This window comes from Scylla paramamosain, unplaced genomic scaffold, assembly GCF_035594125.1.
Source record: "Scylla paramamosain isolate STU-SP2022 unplaced genomic scaffold, ASM3559412v1 Contig30, whole genome shotgun sequence".
In the NCBI taxonomy this organism is placed as follows: Eukaryota; Metazoa; Arthropoda; class Malacostraca; order Decapoda; family Portunidae; genus Scylla; species Scylla paramamosain.
The window spans coordinates 812,267-837,500 of NW_026973695.1; the positions used below are offsets into that span (position 1 = coordinate 812,267).

Consider the following 25,234-nt stretch of genomic DNA (forward strand, 5'->3'; position numbering starts at 1 on the left):
CAAGTGACATATTTTCATTTGTATTCGCTTATAAAGTCAATGTACCCTCGCATTTCCTGCCATATAATTAAAGTATCCGGTTGTACCCCATGGTGAGGGTCCGCTTGTTTCCACCTCCTTCACCGAGGGAGGGAGGCAGACTGCTCCAGGCGTTTTGGGATTTTTTTTTATTTATTTATTATTTTTTATTGTCTTCCTCAGTGTACCTGGGAAACACCGTGCAGTGCGGATGTGTGTGTGTGTCCTCTTTTCATTTAAACACCAGGGAACGGGACCACAGAGGCACAGGAGGTCAATTAAGGTGAGTTTAGTAGTGACAGGTAGCAGAGGTCTGGCTTCAACCTACGACACTACCTGGAAAACACTGGAAATACCTGGAAAATACTTGATACTTAATAGCAAAAGGGGAGAAGAGAAGAGAAAATAATGCTATTTATCATGGAATAGAGGCGGACACACACACACACACACACACACACACACACACACATACGCATACATATATATATAGACACACACACACACACACACACACACACACACAGACACAAACACACACACACATACGCATACACACAGCTGAAATTAATCCAGAAAATAGAAAAATAACCTTCACAACAACCACAAATAATAAGGAAAGACAGATAGCCAATCTTGTTTACATCTGAGACCCCCCCCAGCCCTCCCGCGGCCGCCATGATGGATTGCCAGAGTCTACCCCGGGTTCCAATATTTTTTCTATTTTCTTAACTTATATATTTAGGCTTTTTAACTAAGATTTTATGGTTTGTAAAAATATTTGGTGGTGTTTTGAGTGTTTTGCGTGCGAGTGTTAAGGGAAACATGTCGATTATGAGGTTGTTTCAGCGTAAATAAGTGTTGCTGTTTGCCGTTAAATTTTTCATACTGCCAAACATGATTTTTTATTTCAGCAGCTAGGCAAGATTTTATGGGCTCAAAAAATCGTTTATTGTTTTTTAAATATGTTATGATGCTTTTGAGTGAAATAGGTGGACTTTTAGAGGGGTTTTAGACCCGTTGAACACTCAAAAAGTCGACATTTATAAATTATTTATTTATTTATTTCAGCTTCCGGTTAACTTCTGATTGTTTGTAAAAATAGTTTCGATTTTTTAAAGTGTATTGTGTTCGTGAGAAATGAGATTTGTGGATTTTGGAATGTATTTTTTTATCGTGTTTGTTCGAACACTTTTTCATATAGTTATTTAAATATAGCTTTATTATTACTGAAGCTTGGAATATTTTTATATGTCCAGAATTAATTTAAAATTATGCCCTTTCATAATATGTAAAGCATTCCGGCCTAGCTCCATTTTTGCGAGGGGTCATTTTCAAAATCATTTGCGCAACGTAAATATGGCGGACGTGACGTCATCAGCCGCCTTCATCCGGGGACCGAGACCCTGGACCTTCCCTCCTCCCAGTGCCCTTCCATCAGTATTTAGTGTTATTTCCTATATTTTCCAGCTGTTTTCATGCATAGAGAAGAATAGAAAGAGGAGGAAAGAAGGAGAAATGAAGAAGGAGGAGGAAGAAGAAGGAAGGGAAGGAGGAAGAGGAGAAGGAAAAGAAGAAATATTAAGAAGACAATATTTTCACTGAATTTCCAGCGTTTTAAAGGTAAGCAAATGTAGTAGTAGTAGTAGTAGTAGTGGTGGTGGTGGTGGTGGTGATGTAGAAGCCTTGTAATATAAGATGAAGTGTTTTGAGTTAAATAAGCAATTTTTTTTCTATCCATTTTTTAATGTTTTTGGTGTTTTGGAAGCAAATTATATGTTTTTTTTCGGTGTTTTTGTGTAGAAGTAAGTGTTTCTTGGGTGTTTCGAAAGGAGAATGTGTTTTTTTTTTGTGTTTTTGGCTGGAAAAGTGTGTTTTTGGGTGTTTTAAAAGGAAATTAAGTGATTTTTAGTGTTTTTTTTGGGTATAAATTAGTGTTTTTTGGGGTGTTTTGAAAGGAAAATTGTGCTTCTGGATGTTTTTGGGGAGGAAAAATGTGTTTCTAGGTGTTTCTGGTGTGTGTGTGTGTGTGTGTGTGTGTGTGTGTGTGTGTGTGTGTGTGTGTTGCCTTGTCTTTCGTTGTACAGATGCTTATGCAGTGTGTGTGTGTGTGTGTGTGTGTGTGTGTGTGTGTGTGTGTTGCCTTGTCTTTCGTTGTACATATGCTTATACAGTGTGTGTGTGTGTGTGTGTGTGTGTGTGTGTGTGTTGCCTTGTCTTTCGTTGTACAGATGCTTATACAGTGTGTGTGTGTGTGTGTGTGTGTGTGTGTGTGTGTGTGTGTGTGTGTGTGTGTTGCCTTGTCTTTCGTTGTACAGATGCTTATGCAGTGTGTGTGTGTGTGTGTGTGTGTGTGTGTGTGTGTTGCCTTGTCTTTCGTTGTACATATGCTTATACAGTGTGTGTGTGTGTGTGTGTGTGTGTGTGTGTGTGTGTGTGTGTGTGTGTTGCCTTGTCTTTCGTTGTACAGATGCTTATACAGTGTGTGTGTGTGTGTGTGTGTGTGTGTGTGTGTTGCCTTGTCTTTCGTTGTACAGATGCTTATGCAGTGTGTGTGTGTGTGTGTGTGTGTGTGTGTTGCCTTGTCTTTCGTTGTACATATGCTTATACAGTGTGTGTGTGTGTGTGTGTGTGTGTGTTGAAAATGTTCGCAAGATGATATATAAATCTTTCATTTACAACCACAAAATGGTGAGTAATGTTGAAGAGGAAGAAGAAAGGAAGATTATGAGGAAGAAGAGGAGGAAGAAGAGGAGGAATAGGATTTAAATGAAGGAAAATAACAGGGACAAAGTTTTAAATCATATTATTCGTTATTTCTTTCTTTATTCAGTATTTCCTTATTCCTTTCTTTATTTTCGTTTGCTTCCTCCTCTTATCCCTTTTCTGCCAGAGGAGAAAGGGGAAGAAAGGAGGATGAGGGTGAGGAAGACGAGGAAGAGGAAGAGGATTAAATTTATTGCATTTTTCTTAGACAGTCCTCAGGATGTCAACATTGTATAATGGTACAGTGTTGAGGCAGGGACGGTCGCGTTATAATTCACTAATTGAGGTTACTTTTGATAAATAAACAACTAGTACGGAGTCTTTTAAGTATTTTACATTATCTTATACCGGAAAATATTAAGGAAAAGTGGCGTAAATAAGAAAAAAAAGGCAAACATTAGAGATGTGGGATTTTATAACTTGTGGCATCTTAAAATACTAGTATAAGATAAACCCTATGCAAAACGAACAATATAACCTTTATTAATCATCATAACCTAGAAAACCGATAAATATATATATAAAAACCAGTGTAATTAGTAAAAAACAAAAAAAAACTGTCCCTGGGAAGTGAGACGGCCCACAGAGTCGCGCCAAAAACGTGGATCTACAGGCCAGGCATCTTATGTTTAACCAGGTGTACAAGGTGCTGGCTTTCAAGGGCTCCTCCACACCTACAGACACACGCACACACCACCAGATACAGGAAGGTGAGTGCCTGAGATGGTGTTGAGTGAGATATAATACTTACTTACTTGAGAAATAGTGTTGCTTTGTTGATGGCGCCACACAACGCCAGTAAGATATTTCAGACCACTTAAATTGCTTCCCTGTGCAGCCAGTGACGCCTCTCCCTGATTAAATGTGTGTGTGTGCGTGTGTGTGTATGTGTGAGTGCGTGTGTGTGTGTGTGTGTGCATAGTTACCAGATAAATGTAGTTTTAAGAGAATTGTTTTGTTTACACTTTAAAGAATCACTAAATTTTGTGACGCAACCTTGGATGTGCCCCTGTGCTCCCCCCCCACGCCCCCCTCGCCGCCCTTGGCAGTGTGGGAACCTCGGTACACGCCAAAGTGCCAAGTAAACACCTAACCTAACTTAACCTAACGTAAGAGAGAGAGAGAGATAGAGAGGTCACTGTTATCATTATTTTCATTATTACACACAATTTAAGGGTTGACCTGGCCCCCCTCCCTTCACCAGGCCACCCCCCCTTACACTCTCTGTTCAGGTGACCTAATGTGACCTAGCCTTGACACCTGCACCTCCACGTGTCAGCTGGGCACTTGTACACTCCACAGTTCTAGGTGAAGACACTGTTGGGTCACTGTTGGGTCACTGTGGGTCAATGTGGGTCACTGTGGGTCACTGTTGGGTCATAGGTCACTTGTAATTCATGCATAAAAGGTGTCTTGTTTATGTTTGTGTCAGGTCGCAGTGTGGTGGCCCTGTGTGACCCTTGTACTAGAGGTCATGGTGACTGGTTGGGGTCATCAGTTTTTATGTGGTTGTTGTTGTTGTTGTTTTCTTATTGTTTTATCATATTTATTTACTTATTTATTTATTTATTTATTTATTTATTTATTTATTTATTTATGTACTGTGCTTGGAATGTAATGAACCTACTACTACTACTACTACTACTACTACTACTACTACTACTACTACTACTACTACTACTACTACTACTACTACTACCACCACCACCACCACACCACCATAACCACACAACAGTCCAATAGCACTTTCTCCTCACCACCTGTTCTCTCACCTGCAGAATTAATTGATGAGCTACAGAACTACAGCATCGTTCAGGTGGCAGCCGGAGACCAGCACTCTCTTGCTCTCACCTCCTGGGGCCTGGTGAGAGAGAGAGAGAGAGAGAGAGAGAGAGAGAGCCTGTGATGTGTGTGTGTGTGTGTGTGTGTGTGAAAGAGTAGAAATAATTTTGTTGTTTGGCGTCAGGCCATAAACAGTGCACATGCGGGACTGAGTCACTCGGTAAACACAGTGCAGCGGGCCGCGGGTGGCGCCAAGCAGTGCGCTGTGGTGGCCAGGGGACAGAGTATGCCTTGTGCGGGAATTTTAATCGATTTTGTGAGTACACATTGATTTTTTATTGATTTTAAGGCTCAGGGAAAAATGTGCCGGATACTTGAAGCTGCCGGATACTGGAATGCCGGATGAGAGGGATTTTACTGTATATTCAAATTATTTCTCCTAGACAGGTTAGGTTCTCTCCCTCTCCCTCTCTCTCTAATCTCCCCTCTCACTCTCTCTCTCTCTCTTTAAAGTTATATTATATCTTAAGTTAAGTTGGGTTTTGTTAGATTAGGTCTTAGTTCTCTCACTCTCTCTCTCTCTCTCTCTCTCTCTCTCTCTCTCTCTCTCTCTCTCTCTCTCTCTCTCTCCCTCTCCCTCTCCCTCTCCCTCTCCCTCCCTCCCACCTCTCCCTCTCTCCTCAGATCTACGCACGGGGTGACAATGGGTACGGTGAGCTTGGCGTCAACTCCTGCGACAGTCACACCGCCACACGCAAGCTTGTCAAGAGTCTGGCCAGGAAGGTGACAGTGCAGCTGGCCTGTGGCGCCAACCACACCCTTGCCTTGACTGCTGGTGGGTGTCTGTATGTATGTATGTCTGTGTCTGTGTCTGTATATATGTGTGTGTGTGTGTGTGTGTGTGTTATCATCATTATTTATTTATTTTTTGCTTTTGTGTGTTTCAGATGGTGACAAAATACCTTGGGCCAGTTGGCACTTAGACACTGACAGGGGCCCCAGAAGGATCCTGCCCTGGTGACCTCCTTGGCTGGCACCCTCTTAGTCCTGCTGGCCGCTGCGGGTCACCACTCTGCTGCCGTGACCCAGGCCGGCTACCTGCTGTTGTGGGGGTCAAACAAGCAGGGTCAACTGGGCTATACTCCCAAGGGTGATCCTCTTGTTAGGTGTGTGTGTGTGTGTGTGTTTGGGTGGTGGGAGGAAGAGGAAGAGGAAGAAAAGTAGTAATAGTAGTAGTAGTAGTAGTAGTAGTAGTAGTAGTAGTAGTGGTGGTGTACATAAAGTATATTCTTTTATTTATAATCAAGAAAAACAAACTGAATAATGATAATAATAATAATAATAATAATAATAATGATGATGAATAATTCTAAACAAACATGAATTAAATTATATAAGCCTAAGACTAACCAATTTCTCTCTCTCTCTCTCTCTCTCTCTCTCTCTCTCTCTCTCTCTCTCTCTCTCTCTCTCTCTCTCTCTCTCTCTCTCTCAGTGACACCCTAGCGTTGGTGCCGAATTTGGCCTCTTATTCTGAACCAATTGGGTATGTGGCACTTGGAGAGAGCCACACAGCGGCACTCGACTCTTTAGGGAAGGTACGTATGTGTTTGTGTGTGTGTGTGTGTGTGTGTGTGTGTGTGTGTGTGTTTTTGTCAAGTATTTCTGTTCCTTCCTTCTTTGTTCTATTTTGTCCTTGTTCTTGTTGTCATTTTTCTTCTTTAGTGTTTAGATGTTGAGCAGGTGATGTGTTGCAGCTCCCTGGCTCGTCGAAAACCTGAATATTTCAATTTCCGAGCCACTGTGTGACCTGCAGCACCTCACTGCTTCACCCTTAGGGAGAACACGCAGCCTTCCGTGCCCCCATCACCTTAAAATATAGCCCACTGGGGGAGATGGGGAGATGGGTAGGTGTCTGTGCTTAGTTGAGGAGTAATGAGGAGTTGGGAAGGGGAGAAAGGAAATGATGGGGAGATTGTAATGAGAATGGGAGGATGTTTTTGGAGATGGGAAGGTGGTGGAGGAAGCGAGGGGCGAGGAGGGTGGGGAGATGGGTAGCAGGAAATGGGGAGATGAGAGGGAATCATTTTTGGAGATGAGGAGATGGGAATGGACGGGGGAGTGTGCTGTTCCCCTCTTCTCTCCCCTCGTTTCCCCTCCCCCCTCACCGAGCTGGAAAGGGTAACATTTTCCTTCTGCTCCAATGTTCCTACGAGGTCGCTGTTCCTCACTAGTCTTCTCCACAAGGCTCTCCCCAACCTCCTCCCCACTCAATTCTCTCCCTCAGGTCCTCTCCAATGCGATCCTTCCACCTTTTGGTCTGTCACGTCAATCCTCTGCCTTCTATCTCTATATCCATGCCTTCTTCTGGTCCTCTGATGTGACCGGACTGTTCTCCTGTCTTGTACTGTCACCTCCGTTACTTTGTTCCTCTTATAAAACTATTTCTCACTTAATTCCTCCTTGTCACCCCAAGCATCCGCCTTAATACTCGTCTCTGTAATCTCCAACTTGTTCTATCTGCTTTCCCTATTGGCTACGTCTCCGTATCTTATGACAATGCGGGTTTAACTACTGATTTGAACACTCCCCCCTTCAATGTGACACTTAATTTTCCGGTTCCAATTCTTCTAACCTGATTGGACCAAGTTCTCCAATGCGTTTCTCCTGTTAATAAAATAGCAAACATATTAATCTGTCACTAGAACCATAAAAAAAAAAAAAAACATCTTTAAAAACCAGTACAACCTTCATTAGAGTCATTAGTATTAGAGACACACCTAACTGTTTCAAAATATGGTTCGTTAAGTCTTTCAGCGTGTCATGTCCGCTCAGTTCACTTCACCAGTAGCAGCGGCGGTGAGAGGTCACGGTGCAGGTCTTGTGGCTTGACGCAGCTCTTGAAGGAATTAAATGGTAAGTTTTGCAATGATTATGTTAAATTAATACTCACTGGGTGGAATTAATGCGTAACTCGTAAGATTCTGAATAATTAGCTTGAATAGGTGAGGATTATGTTAGGTGTGATTGGGGTAGGTCTGCCCATACGTGGTGATTAGGCTAGCCACGTTGTTAGTGATTAGGTGAGCTGATTAGGTTAGCCTAGTGAGGTTGGTTACGTGTGATTAGGCCAGATGGTGATTATAACACTGCTCAGGTGACGTAGTTAAGCTTATCAGGTGAGAATTAAATATGCTGAACAGATATTAAGTTATTTATATGTCCAGGTGGAAATAATTAGGTGAGTGATTAAGCTGTAAGAGTGATTAGACTGCAGTCAGCGTAAATAAGCTTGTTAAGTAGGAAGTTGCATGTTTGTCCAGGTGATCTGACGTGTGACTAACTTATTGAGGTGAGAATTAAGGGAGAAGTCGAGATTATTTATTTATGAATACGCAAGACTGTGATAGATTGGTATGTCTGTGGCCGCTGCCTTGTGTTCCCTCGACTTGTTCGCTGTGGTAAGTGGTAATTGGCTTAAGTACCATTGCTCATTACTTTCATTCATTCATTATCTTTTTATGTACGTTTATATTTGTTGCACACACACACACACACACACACACACACACACACACACACACACACACACACACACACACACACACACACACACACACACACACACACACACCTACCTTTAAGGGGAGGGCATACCTTAAAAATAACACTTTTCGACTAAGATTAAAATTAAGTTATTAAATATCATAGTCTCCCTTAATATATCTTACGTTTTCTATGAGCACCACAAGTTGATGCCATTCTTCCTCATATTTTTAAATCGCCTTTATTTACCATTATTAAAGGGCTTTAAATGCCCCGCGCGCCACGTGCTCGGTCACCTGGCTCACTAACTTTAAGTAGTAAGGCACACACACCAACACTTAGGAGGATCACACAAATACGCCCATTTCCACGCCCACACTCTCACACGTCCGCGCCCTCGCCCTCATGCCCTCGCCCTCACAGGTCCGCGTCCACGCCATCAAACGCCCACGTCCACGTACTCACAAACCTGCGCCCACACACTCACGCCCGCGCCCACATACTCACACGTCCGCGCCCACACACTCACGCCCGCGTCCATGCCCTCAAACGCCTGCGTCCACGCACGCACTCACGCCCGCCTCCACGCACTCACGCCTGCGTCCACGCACGCACTCACGCCCGCGTCCACGCACGCATTCACGCCCGCGTCCGCGCACGCACTCACGCCCGCCTCCACGCACTCACACGCCCGCGGCCACGCACTCACGCCCGCGTCCACGCACGCACTCACGCCCGCCTCCACGCACTCGCGCCCGCGTCCACACACGCACTCACGCCCACCTCCACGCACTCACGCCCGTCTCCACGCACTCACGCCTGCGTCCACGCACGCACTCACGCCCGCGTCCACGCACGCACTCACGCCCACCACGCACGCACTCACGCCCGTCTCCACGCACTCACGCCTGCGTCCACGCACGCACTCACGCCCGCGTCCACGCACGCACTCACGCCCGCGTCCACGCACGCACTCACGCCCACCTCCACGCACGCACTCACGCCCGCCTCCACGCACTCACGCCTGCGTCCACGCACGCACTCACGCCCGCGTCCACGCACGCACTCACGCCCACCTCCACGCACGCACTCACGCCCGTCTCCACGCACTCACGCCTGCGTCCACGCACGCACTCACGCCCGCGTCCACGCACGCACTCACGCCCACCTCCACGCACGCACTCACGCCCGCCTCCACGCACTCACGCCCACCTCCACGCACGCACTCACGCCCGTCTCCACGCACTCACGCCTGCGTCTACGCACGCACTCACGCCCACGTCCACGCACGCACTCACGCCCACGTCCACGCACGCACTCACGCCCGCGTCCACGCACGCACTCACGCCCACCTCCACGCACGCACTCACGCCCGTCTCCACGCACTCACGCCTGCGTCTACGCACGCACTCACGCCCACGTCCACGCACGCACTCACGCCCACGTCCACGCACGCACTCACGCCCGCGTCCACGCACGCACTCACGCCCACCTCCACGCACGCACTCACGCCCGTCTCCACGCACTCACGCCTGCGTCTACGCACGCACTCACGCCCACGTCTACGCACGCACTCACGCCCACGTCCACGCACGCACTCACGCCCGCGTCCACGCACGCACTCACGCCCACCTCCACGCACGCACTCACGCCCGCCTCCACGCACTCACGCCTGCGTCCACGCACGCACTCACGCCCGCGTCCACGCACGCACTCACGCCCACCTCCACGCACGCACTCACGCCCGCCTCCACGCACGCACTCACGCCCGCCTCCATGCACTCACACGCCTGCCTCCATGCACTCACACGCCCGCCTCCATGCACTCACACGCCCGCGTCCACGCCCTCAAACGCCCGCGCCCACACACACACAAGCCCGCTCCCACACATACACTTACGCCCGCGCCCACACATACACTTACGCCCGCGCCCACACACTCACGCCCGCTCCCACACACACACGCACATAAACACGAATTCATTCAACCATTAGAATGTTCATGCACTCAAAAATCTGGTGACGACACACTCAAAAATCTGGAGACACACACACACACACACACACACACACACACACACACACACACACACACACACACACACACACACACACACACACACACACACACACACATTAACCTTCTAAATTTACATTAAACTTGTCTATTAATGCTTTGTTGTATTAAACCAGATTTTTCTTTTATTTTTTTTATCAATTCAGCTCGAAGTTGGATTTCTAATACTTATTTTCCTAATTTGTTATTCATGTGATATATATATATTTTTTTTTTCTTGTACTGTTTTATTTCCTCGTATATTTTTCTAAAGTGGGTTTCAAAAACGTATCTCTGGAATTATTAACTGACCATGAATAGCAATAATAAACTTCAAAGGTGTGAGCAGAAAGTTTAAAATTATTATTCTTTTCAAATTAGAAGTTTTATTCATAAGTTTATCCTCGAGATTATATTTTCACTTCTCCAGGATCAAGCTGATTCTTTCCTCGCCTCTCCTGTCTTTCCTACTCACAATGTCACTACCCTTCTGCAATATTAAATTTGATTACAACTATAGATTTCGTGTGCTTTACATTTATAGGGGTGACTTAACAAAGGCTCTCTCTCCCACAGGCTCCTCCTTGGCCAATCAGCACCGAGGCAGAGTTGATTGATGTACAGGTGTGAATTCAGCTGCCTCCTTGCTGTTCCCGTTGCCAGGATACCATGTGATCGAGGCAGTGTTGGGGAAGGTGAAATTATTCATCAGGTTCGTCTTTTAAACTTCTAATATGTATATAATGTCGTGCTATTGAAATTTATGATGCCATGCGAATTTCAATCATCCTTCAAATATAATTGGGAAGTATTTATTTAAGGCACATTTTTCAGTTTCTTGTCTGTCATACTGCTATGCTTTTCAAATTTCCTTTCTTGAATGTGACTGAATTTTTGACGCAATTCACAAAATATCGACACATTTCTTGCATAGTGCATTGTACTTTTCAAACTTGCCCGGTTTTTTCGTATCATGTTTGTCCAGTCATAGTCTTTTAGGCAACCAATCCCCAAACATCTCATACTAAGAATCTCGGCACCTTTTCCACGCCTCATTCTTTTCAAAGGTTGTTTTGTAATGAATCAATTATCAAACATTAAGGATCTCAGCACATACAAGCTTCATGTGTCTAGGAGCTAATGGTCTATTTTTCTTGCAGGTGTGACGTGTGCTGCTTCACTCCATCCCATGAACAGTTGCCCACAGCAATCTCTACCACATCAGGCCTGACATACTCATTGCAATCAGGGAGTCAAGTTTCATCAGGAAGAGGGGCTGTGTCACTACCTGTAAGCCTGACGAGGTGTTAGTTAAGTCAAGGAGCGTCATCAGGAAGAGGGGCCGAGTCTTGCTACCTGTAAGCCTGACAAGAGGAGTCAAGGAATTTTTCATTGCAATCAAGGAAGAGTCAAGTTGTAAGAAGATTGTAAGGCAAGAATTTTAAGCAGGAATAATTGTCAAGCAGTTAACAGCAGGAAGAATGCAGCAAGAAAAGGGTACAAGAGTTTTCAAGTAAGAAGGTTGTAAGGCAAGAATTTTAAGCAGGAAAAAGTAAGGTAAGAATTTTAAGGAATAATTGTCAAGCAGTTAACAGCAGGAAGAATGCAGCGAGAAAAGGGTACAAGAGTTTTCAAGTAAGAAGATTGTAAGGCAAGAATTTTGAGCAGGAAGGATATTGTTAAGCAGTTTAGCAGCAGGAAGAGTCCCTTCAAGCTGTTGGTGGGAGTGACAAGCATCCTTCAGGACTTGCAAAGGCTGAAGTCCTCAACACTAGTCTCACTCAAGTTGACACAGGAGCTCTCTGACACAAGGAAAACAAATCATTTATCCTATTGTGTATTTATTAAACTTTTGTGATTAAACAATATATATATATTATTATCTTGTACATACTTAGGGAATGATTAAACAATAATGATTTATTAAACAATATATATATTATCTTGTACATACTTAGGGAATTATACTAACAAGTTGCAAATAAACAAGCTTTCTGGTGTAACAGTTCATGCCTCCTCACAAACTTTGGCAATGTGATTTAAACAAATATATTTAATCATCTTGTTCATACTTGTGGAATTATATACTAAAATCTTTTTACAAATTGCAAATAAGCTGCTTTCTGATGTAACCAGTTCATAGCCCTGATAAAAAAAAAAAAAAATGGAAGCAAAAAATACTAGTAACAATTGATCATCCTCTGGTCAAAAAAAAAAAAGCCAGGATTGGCCCATTTTTGGTCAAAGCCAAAAATGGTTTAAGTTTAAGGTGAAACTTGCACACAGAAGCCCTGTCCGAGCGACTCCGGTGTCGCTCGGACAAGGCTTCTGTGTGCAAGTTTCGCCTTAAACTTAGCCAAAAAAGGGCCAATCCTGGCTTTTTTTTTTTTTGACCAGAGGATGATCTATATTGCATCTATTGTTTTGGGTCCTATTTATTTTACTTATTTACTTGGGGATGCATGAATTGTTTACCACCAATATATAAATTTAGTTTACCCAAGCACATTCTGTAATTTTATCAAACTATATAATTCACATGAGAATGATACTCACAAATTTATTTATTGCCAAAGACACAAAGCAAAGCACCCTAGACTACTACACTGGAGACACCTGGCAGATCTGGCTTGCAAGATTTACACTGAAGCAGGCAACACATCAGGCTGCACCACCAGGAAGAGAGGACACCAAACACTGGCTGCAGACACCTTCACATCAGCCCTGCAATGAGGCACCACCAGGCACAGAGGAGACCAAACATTGGCTGCAGACACATTCACGTCAGGCCCTGCAATGAGGCACCACCACTGGCTGCAGACACCTTCACATCAGCCCTGCAATGAGGCACCACCACTGGCTGCAGACACCTTCACATCAGGCCCTGCAATGAGGCACCACCAGGCACAGAGGACACCCACCACTGGCTGCAGACACCTTCACATCAGCCCTGCAATGAGGCACCACCACTGGCTGCAGACACCTTCACATCAGGCCCTGCAATGAGGCACCACCACCAGGCACAGAGGAGACCAAACACTGGCTGCAGACACCTTCACATCAGCCCTGCAATGAGACACCACCATCACCACCAGCCTTGATTGCACAGACAAGACAAAACCTCTGCAAAAAATACATAAATAATGCAACTTGGGCAAACTAGTTATGAAGAATGAGATTATTTCTGCATCACACACACACTAATTCCTCACTCATGCAAACTCTTATTCCCACAAACTTTTCACTCCCTCCCGTGGCCTAACAGGTGCCTCAGACAGTCCTTTAACACCCCACAACAATTTCACATCTATTTCTCTCCTATATCCATGAATTCCCCAAAATTAGTCTCATATTTAACCCAATACTTTCACATGCACATCGCAATAACAGAACTCTCCTCTTATTTCACAGTGATCATTGAAAATCATTCCTTCTCTCTCTCCATTAATACTTCACAACGCACCTCACTGACAAGACTCACTCACACCTGTCAGGACTCACACTTAACAGGAGCTAACATCTGCTTATCCAGCCATTTGTTGCTTCTCTTGCAGTCTTGTACCACTATTTTCAGTGTTACTGCTCTTGTAATCGTGGTTAAGTGCATGCCTCCCCTCCTCCAACTCCTTCAGAAAACGTTAATCTTATTCCTCTTATCCATACACAAACACACACACACACACACCCAACAATGCTATATACAGTTGAAATTCCCCTATCCAAAATTCCTGGGACCAAAATTGCTGCAGATTTCAAATTTTCCCAGTTTTTTTCTAAATATTTCTATATGAATTTATAAAATGGGACAGCTTGGGGTTGGCATCAAGCTTTACATATACTTTCAATGTGGCTTTACAATGGCCACAAAGAATATTAAAGTGCATGACAGCACACCCACAGAACAAAGGCTTCACTGCTCAAAAAAGTAGCAAATTATCACCCATGGCAACTCTCGTGCCCTGAGGATGCCACATTCAGCCCTTTAATCACAGAGAGACTGCCAGACACAGTAGAGGGGAAGGTCTCTCCTGTACTTCCCTGCCTGTGTCCCCCTTACTGCTACACTCTCATTTCACAGCTCACATTTAATTCTTGCATTATAACGGGTGCTGTCAAGCTTAACAAAGGGAAGAGTGCTGTGATAGGCCTTGTTTGAGAGGGCTTTGTAGTTGTGAGACTGGACGGGAGACAGGAAGATCAGTGACAGCCATGACACAGGTGGCCACAGATGCACTGACACAAAGGCACAGCTGTCACTCCGAAGAGAAAGAAAGGCTCTTGGTGAAAAAGGAAAGCAGATACAAGAATATTAAGCTGATGGGATGTATATATTGTAAAAACTGATTAGCTGCACCCTCTTTTAGTCAGAAGAAGCTTGTGAGTTGCAAGGTAGCAGAGAGACAGCTGTTCCAATCACTGAGCACCCTTTGCCAACTGTGTGACAGCTGCTTCCAATCTTACCAGCTTCCTTCCAGTCTGACAGTTACTGATCCCTTCTTGAACAACCACAATCACAACACTTATGAGAAGAATTAAATTGTAGCAAGGGGGAAGCAAGCAGATTAAGTTGTAGCAAGGGGGGAAACAAGCAGATTAAGTTGTAGCAAAGGGGAAACAAGGAAATTAAGTTGTAGCAAGGGGGGAAACAAGGAAATTAAGTTGTAGCAAGGGGGAAACAAGCAAATTAAGTTGTAGCAAGGGGGGGAAGAAGCAGATTAAGCTGTAACAAGGGGGAAACAAGCAGGGCAGTGTGTGAAAGACATCTCCCACTAAGCTTGACTTATTGTCAGTGTCAAGGATTCAAAAGCTGAGCATAGCATCTTGAGAGCACACAAGTCAGAGATATGGGACCTCAACAGTACAAATAACAAAATATTCACCTGACTGTTGGTTCCTGAAAGACTCCAGTGAGGTGTGCTTGTTGCTCCTCATTTACGGAAGTCTCCCAAGGCCTCTTCCGCTTGCTATCCACAGTGCCACCTGAGGGAAACACACACACACAATCAACACTGCAGCATTACACAGCATGGGAGGCACGACAGGGTACACTGATATGCACATTCTAGAAAGGAAAAGAACTAAAGGAGTAGACTGTGCCATTTCTACACAGTAAATGTTGGTCTGGAAGTCAGGCAAGATGAGAGTAGTAGTAGTAGTAGTAGTAGTAGTAGTAGTAGTAGTAGTAGTAGTAGTAGTAGTAGTAGTAGTAGTAGTAGCAGTAGTAGTAGTAGTAGTAGTAGTAGTAGTAGTAGTAGTAGTTTTAATCCCTCAAACAACAGTCCTATTGCTTTAATTTCCTGCCTATCTAAAGTTTTTGAATCTATCCTCAACAGGAAGATTCTTAAACATCTATCACTTGACAACCTTGTATCTGATCGCCAGTATGGGTTCCGTCAAGGCCGCTCTACTGGTGATCTTCTGGCTTTCCTTACTGAGTCTTGGTCATCCTCTTTTAGAGATTTTGGTGAAACTTTTGCTGTTGCCTTGGACATATCAAAAGCCTTTGATAGAGTCTGGCACAAAGCTTTCATTTCCAAACTACCCTCCTACAGTTTCTATCCTTCTCTCTGTAACTTCATCTCAAGTTTCCTTTCTGACCATTCTATTGCTGCTGTGGTAGACGGTCACTGTTCTTCTGCTAAATCTATTAACAGTGGTGTTCCTCAGGGTTCTGTCCTGTCACCCACTCTCTTATTATTCATTAATGATCTTCTAACCCATACTTCTTGTCCTATCCACTCCTACGCTGATGACATCACCCTGCACTTTTCCATGTCTTTTCATAGACATCCAACCCTTCAGGAAGTAAACAGTTCACACAGGGAAGCCACAGAACACCTCACTTCTCATCTCTCTAAAATTTCTGATTGGGGCAGAGCAAACTTGGTATTGTTCAGTGCATCAAAAACTCAATTCCTCCATCTATCAACTCAACACAGTCTTCCAAACTATCCCCTCTTCTTCAATGACACTCAACTGTCCCCCTCTTCTACACTGAACATCCTTGGTCTGTCCTTTACTTATGATCTAAACTAGAAACTTCACATTTCATCTCTAGCTAAAACAGCTTCTGTGAAGTTAGGCGTTCTGAGACATCTCCACCAGTTTTTCTCACCCCCAGCTGATGACTCTGTACAAGGGCCTTATCCGTCCATGTATGGCAATCCATGTATGAAGAGTTATAAGGAAAGAACTTACTTATTAATGGTTACACTTGCAATAACACAATACCATGCCCAACACCTCACAGTCACTTGATCGAAGCCAACACCTCACAGTCACTTGATCGAAGCCAACACCTCACAGTCACTTGATCGAAGCCAACACCTCACAGTCACTTGATTGAAGGCAACACCTCACAGTCACTTTATTGAAGCCAACACCTCACAGTCACTTGATTGAAGCCACTCACTAGCTGACCAACTCATCTCAGCTTCAAGGCAACTCAATCTGGAAATAACAGACAATGGAAACAGGTGGGGCTTTTAATCTTCAAGGGACACGTTAAAAATCCTTTGTCAAACCAACAGTAGTGAATAATTCAGTCCCAGATTGTTAGAGAAATGCAAGTCAAAACAGTGAAGTGTAAACAGCAGGTAATTGTTGGTGTCATTGTGCCTGCCATTCAGTGGAAGGAGAGATAAATAAGTTGTCAATGTCCCTTCTACACAAATAAAAAAAACAGTACATTTATGCACACTGCTGCTAATCAATTTATTCTCCCTCAGCAACACTGCATTATATTCAACACCTGCTCACTAACTACTGTCTGTAAGTGAATCACTGAAACTACACACATCACTATTATCATTCTCTCTCTTTCTCTCTCTCTCTTTCTCTTTCAGAAGTATTTATACAACACAGTAAGTACTAGTAACACCTTGACTTGTTCTGCTTTGATCAATTGTTACGTGATACTGCCTCCACTATTTCAGCTTTTACTGTGTGGGTGAACAGTGGATCTTCCTGAGGCAGTGGTGGAGCAGGTGTTTCACTCTTGACACTGTGGGAGCAAAGATTGTCTTCCTTGCGATATACTACACAGTCAATGTATTGCCTCCACACACAGCAACACTGTTCTTCTGTTCCTCCAAACTTTGAGTTTCCTCACTACAGAATCCTTCAGAATAAGCTCCAAGATTTGCTGAGGTGTTCCCACAAGGATCTTCCTTGGCTTTGTCAGCTTGCAGTCTCTCAAGGGCCTCAGTCAAGATTGTCCTCCAGACCTGGCCACATGCTGCCTCTGTCTCCAAGGACACACCTACTCATTTCACACTGATATAAGCAACCTTTTCAAAGTCCCTCAGAGCATTTTCCATTTATGACAACAACCAATATTTAATGGGCTCCTACACACACACACACACACACACACACACACACACCAGAATTTTTCTCTCCCTTAGCCAGCAGACAACACACCTAGAGTACTCACCATTTCCTGTGAGTGGCAGTGCACAGCTGTTTTCAGTGAGTATCATTGGAAGGTCCACCATCACACAGTCTTGTGACAGCCTGGACTGGGCACCTGCTGAGCAGCTCTGGAACCTTCAGGGAGGTTTACTGCCAACCTGCACACTGAAAGAAAATGCAGTTTGAGTAAATGTACATATTATTAGATAGAGACAAAACTGTAGTGAGTTATCTAAGGAACTTATGACAATGGTACAGAAGAATTACAAAGATATTACATGGTCCAAGCCTTCAATTCAAAGTAAGTGCTTCAGATTTACATAAACAATTCAGACAGCTTCTAAAATCTACATAAACAATTCATGCAGCTTCTAATTCCATCATTGAGCGTCATCAGCTGTTGGCCTGGGTTGACTCACAGTCGTCCCCAAGTGACACACCTGGCTCACTCAACCCCACGTGCTTCATGGCTCTGTCTGTCTCACTCCTCCACACCTGGCTCACTCAATCCCACAATTTCTACACTTTTTCAACACAATTCCCACACTTTTTCCACAATTTTCACACTTTTCTACACAATTTCCATACCTGGCTCACTCAATCCCACAATTTCTACACTTTTTCAACACAATTTCCACACTTTTCCACACCTGGCTCGCTCCATCCCACAATTTCCACACCTGGCTCACTCAATCCCATGTGCTTCATTGCTGTGTCTACCTCACTTCTCCACTTACTTACATAACATTCTAAACCCTCTCCATTTCTGACACTCATACTTCAGTCACTCTCAACAAGCCTTCACTCAACCACTCAAAAGCCCAACTAGTTTCCAAGCCACTCTTTACTACCATCCTAACACACTTCTTCCCCCAACTGCTACTCCTAATATTCCACACAAACACCCTTCTTACTAGTCTCTCATCATCCATTTGCTCTAACTTAGACCCTGCCGAGATACCCTGCACGAACACCCTCCACAGCCACCACCTCTTCCGTCACGCCTTCCTTCACCACCCGACTCTTGCTCCTGCCCTCCGCCTCCTGTCGCTGCCACGTCAGGAGTGCGTCAGCCAGCATCATGTAGCAGGTGGAATGGTGTCGCTGCCGGGCCATGGTGTCTGGGTGGGGCAGGACGGGAGGCACGGGATCGGGTAGTCTGGAATGATTTGGTTGTTATTGTTGTTGTTGTTGTTGTTGTTGTTGTTGTTGTTTTTGTAGAAAGTATGGTTTAATTATTGTTTCTTAGTAAATATAATAAAATGAAATAGGTTAAAATTAGATACATTATTAAGAATAGCATCTCTCTCTCTCTCTCTCTCTCTCTCTCTCTCTCTCTCTCTCTCTCTCTCTCTCTCTCTCTCCCATAACACACAAAAAATGAGATACAAATACAAAATAAATAAATATGTACACCAAAGAATAAAAAATTAAACAAACAAATAAATAAAACTACCTAAAAATGAATATAAATGTATTTTCTCAATTATAGATCAACCACTTACCACCTAACTTAACCATTTATTTACTTATTATTACTATTATCATTTTCTTTAATTAAACAAGAACTACAAATAACTATGTATTGTGATTCCCATAACAGTTAACAACCCTGCCCTGCCCTGCACAGCTCCAGCAGCCGGCCACCAGTGACTCTCAAGCACTCAGATGGGGAGGGTGTCATGTGGGAATGCATCACTTCATTAAACTTTTACTTTTTCGCATTAATAGATTGATATGTAATGCAAGATATTCTACAAGCTTAAGTCTATCTGACATGTATTAACCTTGGGAGAAGAGGATAAGTTGATGTCCATATTACCTGGGAGGAGGGAGTGGATATGAGAAGACTGAGGTGCAGTGAGGTGAGGCCAGGTTGGGTCAGGTTAGGTTGGGTCAGGTTAGGTTAGGTCAGGTTAGGTTGGGTCAGGTTAGGTTGGGTCAGGTTAGGTTGGGTCAGGTGAGGTTGGGTCAGGTTAGGTTGGGTCAGGTTAGGTTGGGTCAGGTTAGGTTGGGTCAGGTTGGGTCAGGTTAGGTTAGGTCAGGTTAGGTTGGGTCAGGTTAGGTTGGGTCAGGTGAGGTTGGGTCAGGTTAGGTTGGGTCAGGTTAGGTTGGGTCAGGTGAGGTTGGGTCAGGTGAGGTTGGGTCAGGTGAGGTTGGGTCAGGTTAGGTTGGGTCAGGTTAGGTCAGGTTGGGTCAGGTTAGGTTGGGTCAGGTTAGGTTGGGTCAGGTGAGGTTGGGTCAGGTGAGGTTGGGTCAGGTTAGGTTGGGTCAGGTTAGGTTGGGTCAGGTGAGGTTGGGTCAGGTTAGGTTGGATCAGGTTAGGTTGGGTCAGGTTAGGTCAGGTTAGGTTGGGTCAGGTGAGGTTGGGTCAGGTGAGGTTGGGTCAGGTTAGGTTGGATCAGGTTAGGTTGGGTCAGGTTAGGTTGGGTCAGGTTAGGTTGGGTCAGGTGAGGTTGGGTTAGGTTAGGTTGGGTCAGGTGAGGTTGGGTCAGGTTAGGTTGGGTCAGGTTAGGTTGGGTCAGGTTAGGTTGGATCAGGTTAGGTTAGGTCAGGTTAGGTTGGGTCAGGTTAGGTTGGGTCAGGTTAGGTTGGATCAGGTTAGGTTAGGTCAGGTTAGGTCAGGTTAGGTTGGGTCAGGTGAGGTTGGGTCAGGTTAGGTTGGGTCAGGTTAGGTTAGGTCAGGTTAGGTCAGGTTAGGTTGGGTCAGGTGAGGTTGGGTCAGGTTAGGTTGGGTCAGGTGAACAATCAAGGTGAGCAGGTAATAAAGTAATCAGTAAGGTGAGAAAATACAGAGTGGCTTGTTTTTCAGCTTCTTCAAACAAAAGTTGTGGTGTTCTGCAGTTCAAGTGTGACTGAACATTTTGCTTCGCCAGCCAGCAAGACCCCAACTGAAAATATACCTCCATTTCCCTCAGGTCTAGTACTTTGGCTATAAAACGTTCACAAATGGACGTACAGGTAACATTGTCTGGTGTTGTCACTTATATAAAGAGCCATGTCATGCCGCGCCCACGACTCCAACACTAAAATAAACCAATAAATAAAATCACACTTTCTACTGATGACCAGACAACTAAGTGGCACAAATTTCTCCTATTACCTGACACCACTCCAGCTCCACCACCACTACTGCTGCTCCACTCCTCCCGTCACTCCAGTAGGTGATGGTGACTACTTACACAATTACAGCTGAAAACTCCCTAATCGCTTCAACCCTGACCGAATGTTGTTGTTCGCACATGGCGGGGCGGCGGCCAGTCTTCACCCAGGGACGGTTAACTTAATTTTTTGAGTTTTTACTAATATTTCTTGTTCTTTGTGATAGTTTTCATAGTTTATTTTAATTATGTTAATTTTCGCACTGTTTTTCTTTCGTTACCTTTGTCATTTCTCCTTACATATTAATTAATCCTCTAATTTTTTTTCATTATATTGTATTCGAAGACTTACACACACACACACACACACACACTAATTACCTACATTTATCCAGCAAGTACCACGTATCTATGCACAAGTCAACTAAGTACTGTTGCTTGTTGAACCTGAAAACACTGTACATTAGTTTAAATTACAAGCGGCGGTCCCGGTAGAGAAGAGCTGTCAGTCTGCCTCAGTTAAGCCTTCATCACATCAAAACTAGGCAATAGCGATTATATCTGACTAGCGGAAATGAAAGTACGGTTATGTGGCTCCAGTTAGTGACAGGATTGGCTGATGATAAGTGAGAGATGTAGCAATTAATGGCGGATATATGTGGAAAGTGGATATATATGGAAGCCTTCACCAGCTGATAAAATGAATTTTGGCAGCTTTTAATTTTCTCTCGTGGTTAAATCAAGGGTGTTTTGTCCTAGTGGTTAGAAACGTTAGCAGGACCGTGGAAAATTGAGTCAAGTGTACAAATGTATTCCTAACGAGGAGAAAATGTTAAATATGATCCTTCCACGATCAAAAATAAATAAATAAATAAATAATTAGAACATTTTGGAAAGCAGAACATTAACGTAACATTACCCTCCGGAGCCATTACAAAGAACACCATTATCAAACTCACCTCCTATTGCACCATGGCGTGTGTGAGCAGTCCCCAGGTGGCCAAGCAGCAGGTGGGTCACTTGTCAATATTATAAGTGTTTCTGGCCCTCACGAGCACCTGCCGGCAGCCATTAAGCTTCCACTGGCACGTGTCACCGTCTTGAGAGAAAATCGAGGTTAAATAAGGCAGCTGCACACACGCGCCCTTCAAACACCACCTCTCCGTGTATCTAACGTCTACTCACTCTCCCATGCCAGCGTGGACTAGTGGAATACGTACCCTGTACCCACTACCACCTACAAATTACATTTCCCAATTACTCCAGCTTCTCTCATATTACACTGTTCTAATACAAAATAAAACAAGTGAAATATAAAGAAGCATGAACATGTAAAACTAAGTTATAAGCCATTGTAATTGTAATTGTCAAAATGTCCACATCTCTCTCTCTCTCTCTCCAATTCAAGCGCCAAATTTGAAATGATCCCGGCGGTGTTTACACTACGATTCTTCATTTATTCTATGACCTTGTGTGAAGTCATTGAAAAGCTTGTGTGACTTGAAGACTCTCGTTATTATCAAATGTTTAATTGTCATGACGAAATCAGGTAAGCTCTTTAAATTATGTATACAGCTTGGGTCTACCACAGATTAACTAACGTACGCTCTGCACCACGCTGTGTTTATCATCACCGCACTTCATTTATCATATACTTTTTTTTTCTTTTCCTTAATGATTTGTTCTGTATTATATTTTATTATGTATTTATGTACTTATTTATTCGTCTCCATTATCTTCGTTTTTTCCTTATAATTTATGTATTATATTTAATTTGATCTCTCTCTCTCTCTCTCTCTCTCTCTCTCTCTCTCTCTCTCTCTCTCTCTCTCTCTCTCTCTCTCTCTCTCTCTCTCAATAGATATCCAACTGCCGGGAAGCACAATTTTGGTAGATTTTCTGAACCTATTAAAATTCTGAAGGAAACAGCAATAATTAGGAATCTCTTGAAATCCATAAGACTCTCAGTAGATGTGCTGATGTTGATGTTTCGGTAGATTTGACAGTACATGCAGGATACTCATTGTTATTACGTATTCAGATAATGACATGAACAGAATTAGTTAAAAATTAGCCAAAAGTGTCATACCATCAGGACACACAGATAAAACCGTACCATTACATATTTACGTTAAAGGAACATGCAGGATACTCATTGTTATTACGTATTCAGATAATGACATGAACAGAATTAGTTAAAAATTAGCCAAAAGTGTCATACCATCAGGAGACACAGATAAAACCGTACCATTACATATTTACGTTAAAGGAAATTAATGCAACAGCGATATATTAGTTCTTTATTGTCTGTTTAATGTCAGAGGGCGGGACCTGCGACTCTCAACACCATTTAGCACCTGACACACCGCGATAATTTCCACACTAAGAAATAAAACGATCTCTCCCTTTTTTTTTGTCAATAACAGCACTAATCACGAATTCCCGAACACAAAAGATGAGCGAAAAAATTAATCCTCCTTTAAAAACAATAAAAATAATGATAATAGTAAATGAATGAATAAACAAAATAATTAAATATGATAAACTGTCTTAAATTATCTGCCCCTTTCCATGCACTACACCTGCAGGCTGGCATTCTAACACCACGAGGCACAGACACCACCACCACGCACTCCTACACCCATCCAGGGACTGAGGCACCCTGCACACATCACAACCGTCTTTCTACACCCCAAAACACACCCAAAACACCGCAAAACACACCTAAACACACCCAAAACACACCCAAACACACCCAAACCCCTTTAAATTAGCCCAAACACACCCAAAACACCCCAAAACACACCCAAACACACCCAAACTCCTTTAAATTAGCCCAAACACACCCAAAACACCCCAAAACACACCCAAACACACCCAAACCCCTTTAAATTAGCCCAAAAAACACTTAACACCCCAAAACACACCCAAACTCATCTAGAACTGACCGAAACACCCCAAAACACACCCAAACACACCAAAAACACACCCAGACACACCCAAACTCCTTTAAAATAGCCAAAAAAACTTAAAACACCCCAAAACACACCCAAACTCATCCAAAACTGACCAGCATTACATAGTGTTTGTAATGGTTTAAGTGTACACTAGTCTTTTTTAATTGTTACCCACTATCCCAGCCCTCCAGACCCACCTGAGGCACACAGCGTCACCCCAGTACAGCCCCAGGTTGGTCTGGCTAGCCCCAATGAGGATGAAAGCAGGAACCATCATTATCACCTGCTGTGGTTGATGATGATGGCTCCTACACACACACACACACACACACACACACACACACACACACACCTCAGACAGCAATTCCTGGAAGAAGAGAGGACAGAACAGCATGCCAGCCACAGCAAGAGCAAGTGCGTGAACAGCCATGGCCACCAACCGGCCAGTACTTCCCCAACGGAATAACGCAGCCCCCACAGTCGACCCAGCGGTGAAGACTGTGCTCAATATTATCTATCAAGACTCTCTCTCTCTCTCTCTCTCTCTCTCTCTCTCTCTCTCTCTCTCTCTCTCTCTCTCTCTCTCTCTCTCTCTCTCTCTCACCATTGGTCGGTGGACTGTACAGTAGACACCCAGTCATCATGGTGGAGGGATTTTCTCCAAGTACTGTACCTCCACGACTCCCTCCAGGCTCCTCCACTTTCCTCCAGTCACTCAATAAGCTTGATGATCAGCAGCTGTTCCTCTATAACACAAGCTTCACTCTGGCCAGCTCTCTGGAGGCCTCCGAACCTGTGGGTGTGAGGTTAGGTTAGGTTAGGTTAAGTTAGGTTAGGTTAGGTTAGGTTAATGGAGGAGGAGGAGGAGGAGGAGGAGGAGGAGGAGGAGGAGGAGGAGGAAGACTTTTCATTATCCAAGCCTCTTATCTTCTACACGTTAGGTCTGTTCCTCCTCCTCCTCCTCCTCCTCCTCCTCCTCCTCCTCCTCCTCCTCCTCCTCCTCCTCCTCCTCCTAGTCCTCCTCCTCCTCCTCCTCCTCCACCTCCTCCTTCTCCTCTTCCTCCTCCTCCACCTCCTTCTTCTCCTCCTCCTCCTCTTGCTACCTTGTTCATTTTGTTCTTCCTATTCCTATTCCTCCTCCTCCTCCTCCTTTTCCTGTCCTCTTTATGTAATTTCAATAGTAATACCTTGAAATTAACTAAAGAAAACGAATCAGTATACATAGAAAACGAGATTATTATCATTATTTCCCCTCGATTCCCTCTCTTCCCCCACCATAGACAGCATTTCCTCTTCCTTAGCTATAAAAAATTTCCCTTTCCCCCCCATCCCCCCTCAACACTAAAAAATTTTCCCTATTTTTTCCCCTTCCCCCACAAATTCTCCTCATTCTCCCCTTCTTTCCGTCTTTTTTTTCCACCCCTAAAACGGAACATTTCTCATTTATCCCCCAAAATATTCCTTTTTTTCCCTTTTTTTTTCTCTTTTTTCCCTAATTCACAGCATCTCATCTACTTTACCCCAAAAATTCCTCTTTTTTTCCCTTAGTTTCAAAACACAACATTTCCCCTGAACCCCCCCCCCCCCTTCCTAGT

At 44.0% G+C, this 25,234-nt stretch overlaps 1 protein-coding gene and 1 long non-coding RNA gene across 17 annotated transcripts in view; one reads left to right on the forward strand and one right to left on the reverse strand.

Annotated features, from left to right (window-relative positions):
* On the forward strand, nt 1–12,094 carry LOC135097736 (RCC1 and BTB domain-containing protein 2-like). 8 transcript variants are annotated; one of them, XM_063999749.1, is made up of 11 exons: nt 1–301; nt 1,489–1,641; nt 2,912–3,494; nt 4,563–4,648; nt 4,751–4,882; nt 5,251–5,401; nt 5,514–5,732; nt 6,062–6,164; nt 7,376–7,482; nt 10,745–10,880; nt 11,329–12,094. In XM_063999749.1, the coding sequence occupies exons 3-7, from the start codon at nt 3,410–3,412 to the stop codon at nt 5,585–5,587; spliced, it is 528 nt and encodes a 175-aa protein (XP_063855819.1). In that variant the 5' UTR covers nt 1–301; nt 1,489–1,641; nt 2,912–3,409; the 3' UTR covers nt 5,588–5,732; nt 6,062–6,164; nt 7,376–7,482; nt 10,745–10,880; nt 11,329–12,094. The 8 variants fall into 8 exon arrangements, with proteins under 8 accessions (XP_063855819.1, XP_063855820.1, XP_063855822.1 ...); XM_063999750.1 differs by lacking the exon at nt 1–301 and having other exon boundaries at nt 1,347–1,641; nt 6,073–6,164; XM_063999747.1 differs by lacking the exon at nt 1–301 and having other exon boundaries at nt 1,348–1,641.
* The window catches only part of LOC135097737 (uncharacterized), a 15,995-nt gene continuing 2,753 nt past the window's right edge, over nt 11,993–25,234 (reverse strand). Inside the window, exons 3-7 of one of the 9 annotated variants that reach the window (XR_010266092.1) lie at nt 24,244–24,432; nt 21,642–21,781; nt 17,604–18,740; nt 15,049–16,618; nt 11,993–13,234 (exon numbers count right to left, since the gene is read on the reverse strand). This is a non-coding gene — a long non-coding RNA (uncharacterized LOC135097737). Of the gene's footprint in view, nt 13,235–15,048; nt 16,619–17,603; nt 18,741–20,684; nt 20,879–21,641; nt 21,883–24,243; nt 24,433–25,234 lie in introns of those variants that run through there. The other 8 variants (XR_010266098.1, XR_010266094.1, XR_010266093.1 and 5 more) reach the window with 8 other exon arrangements.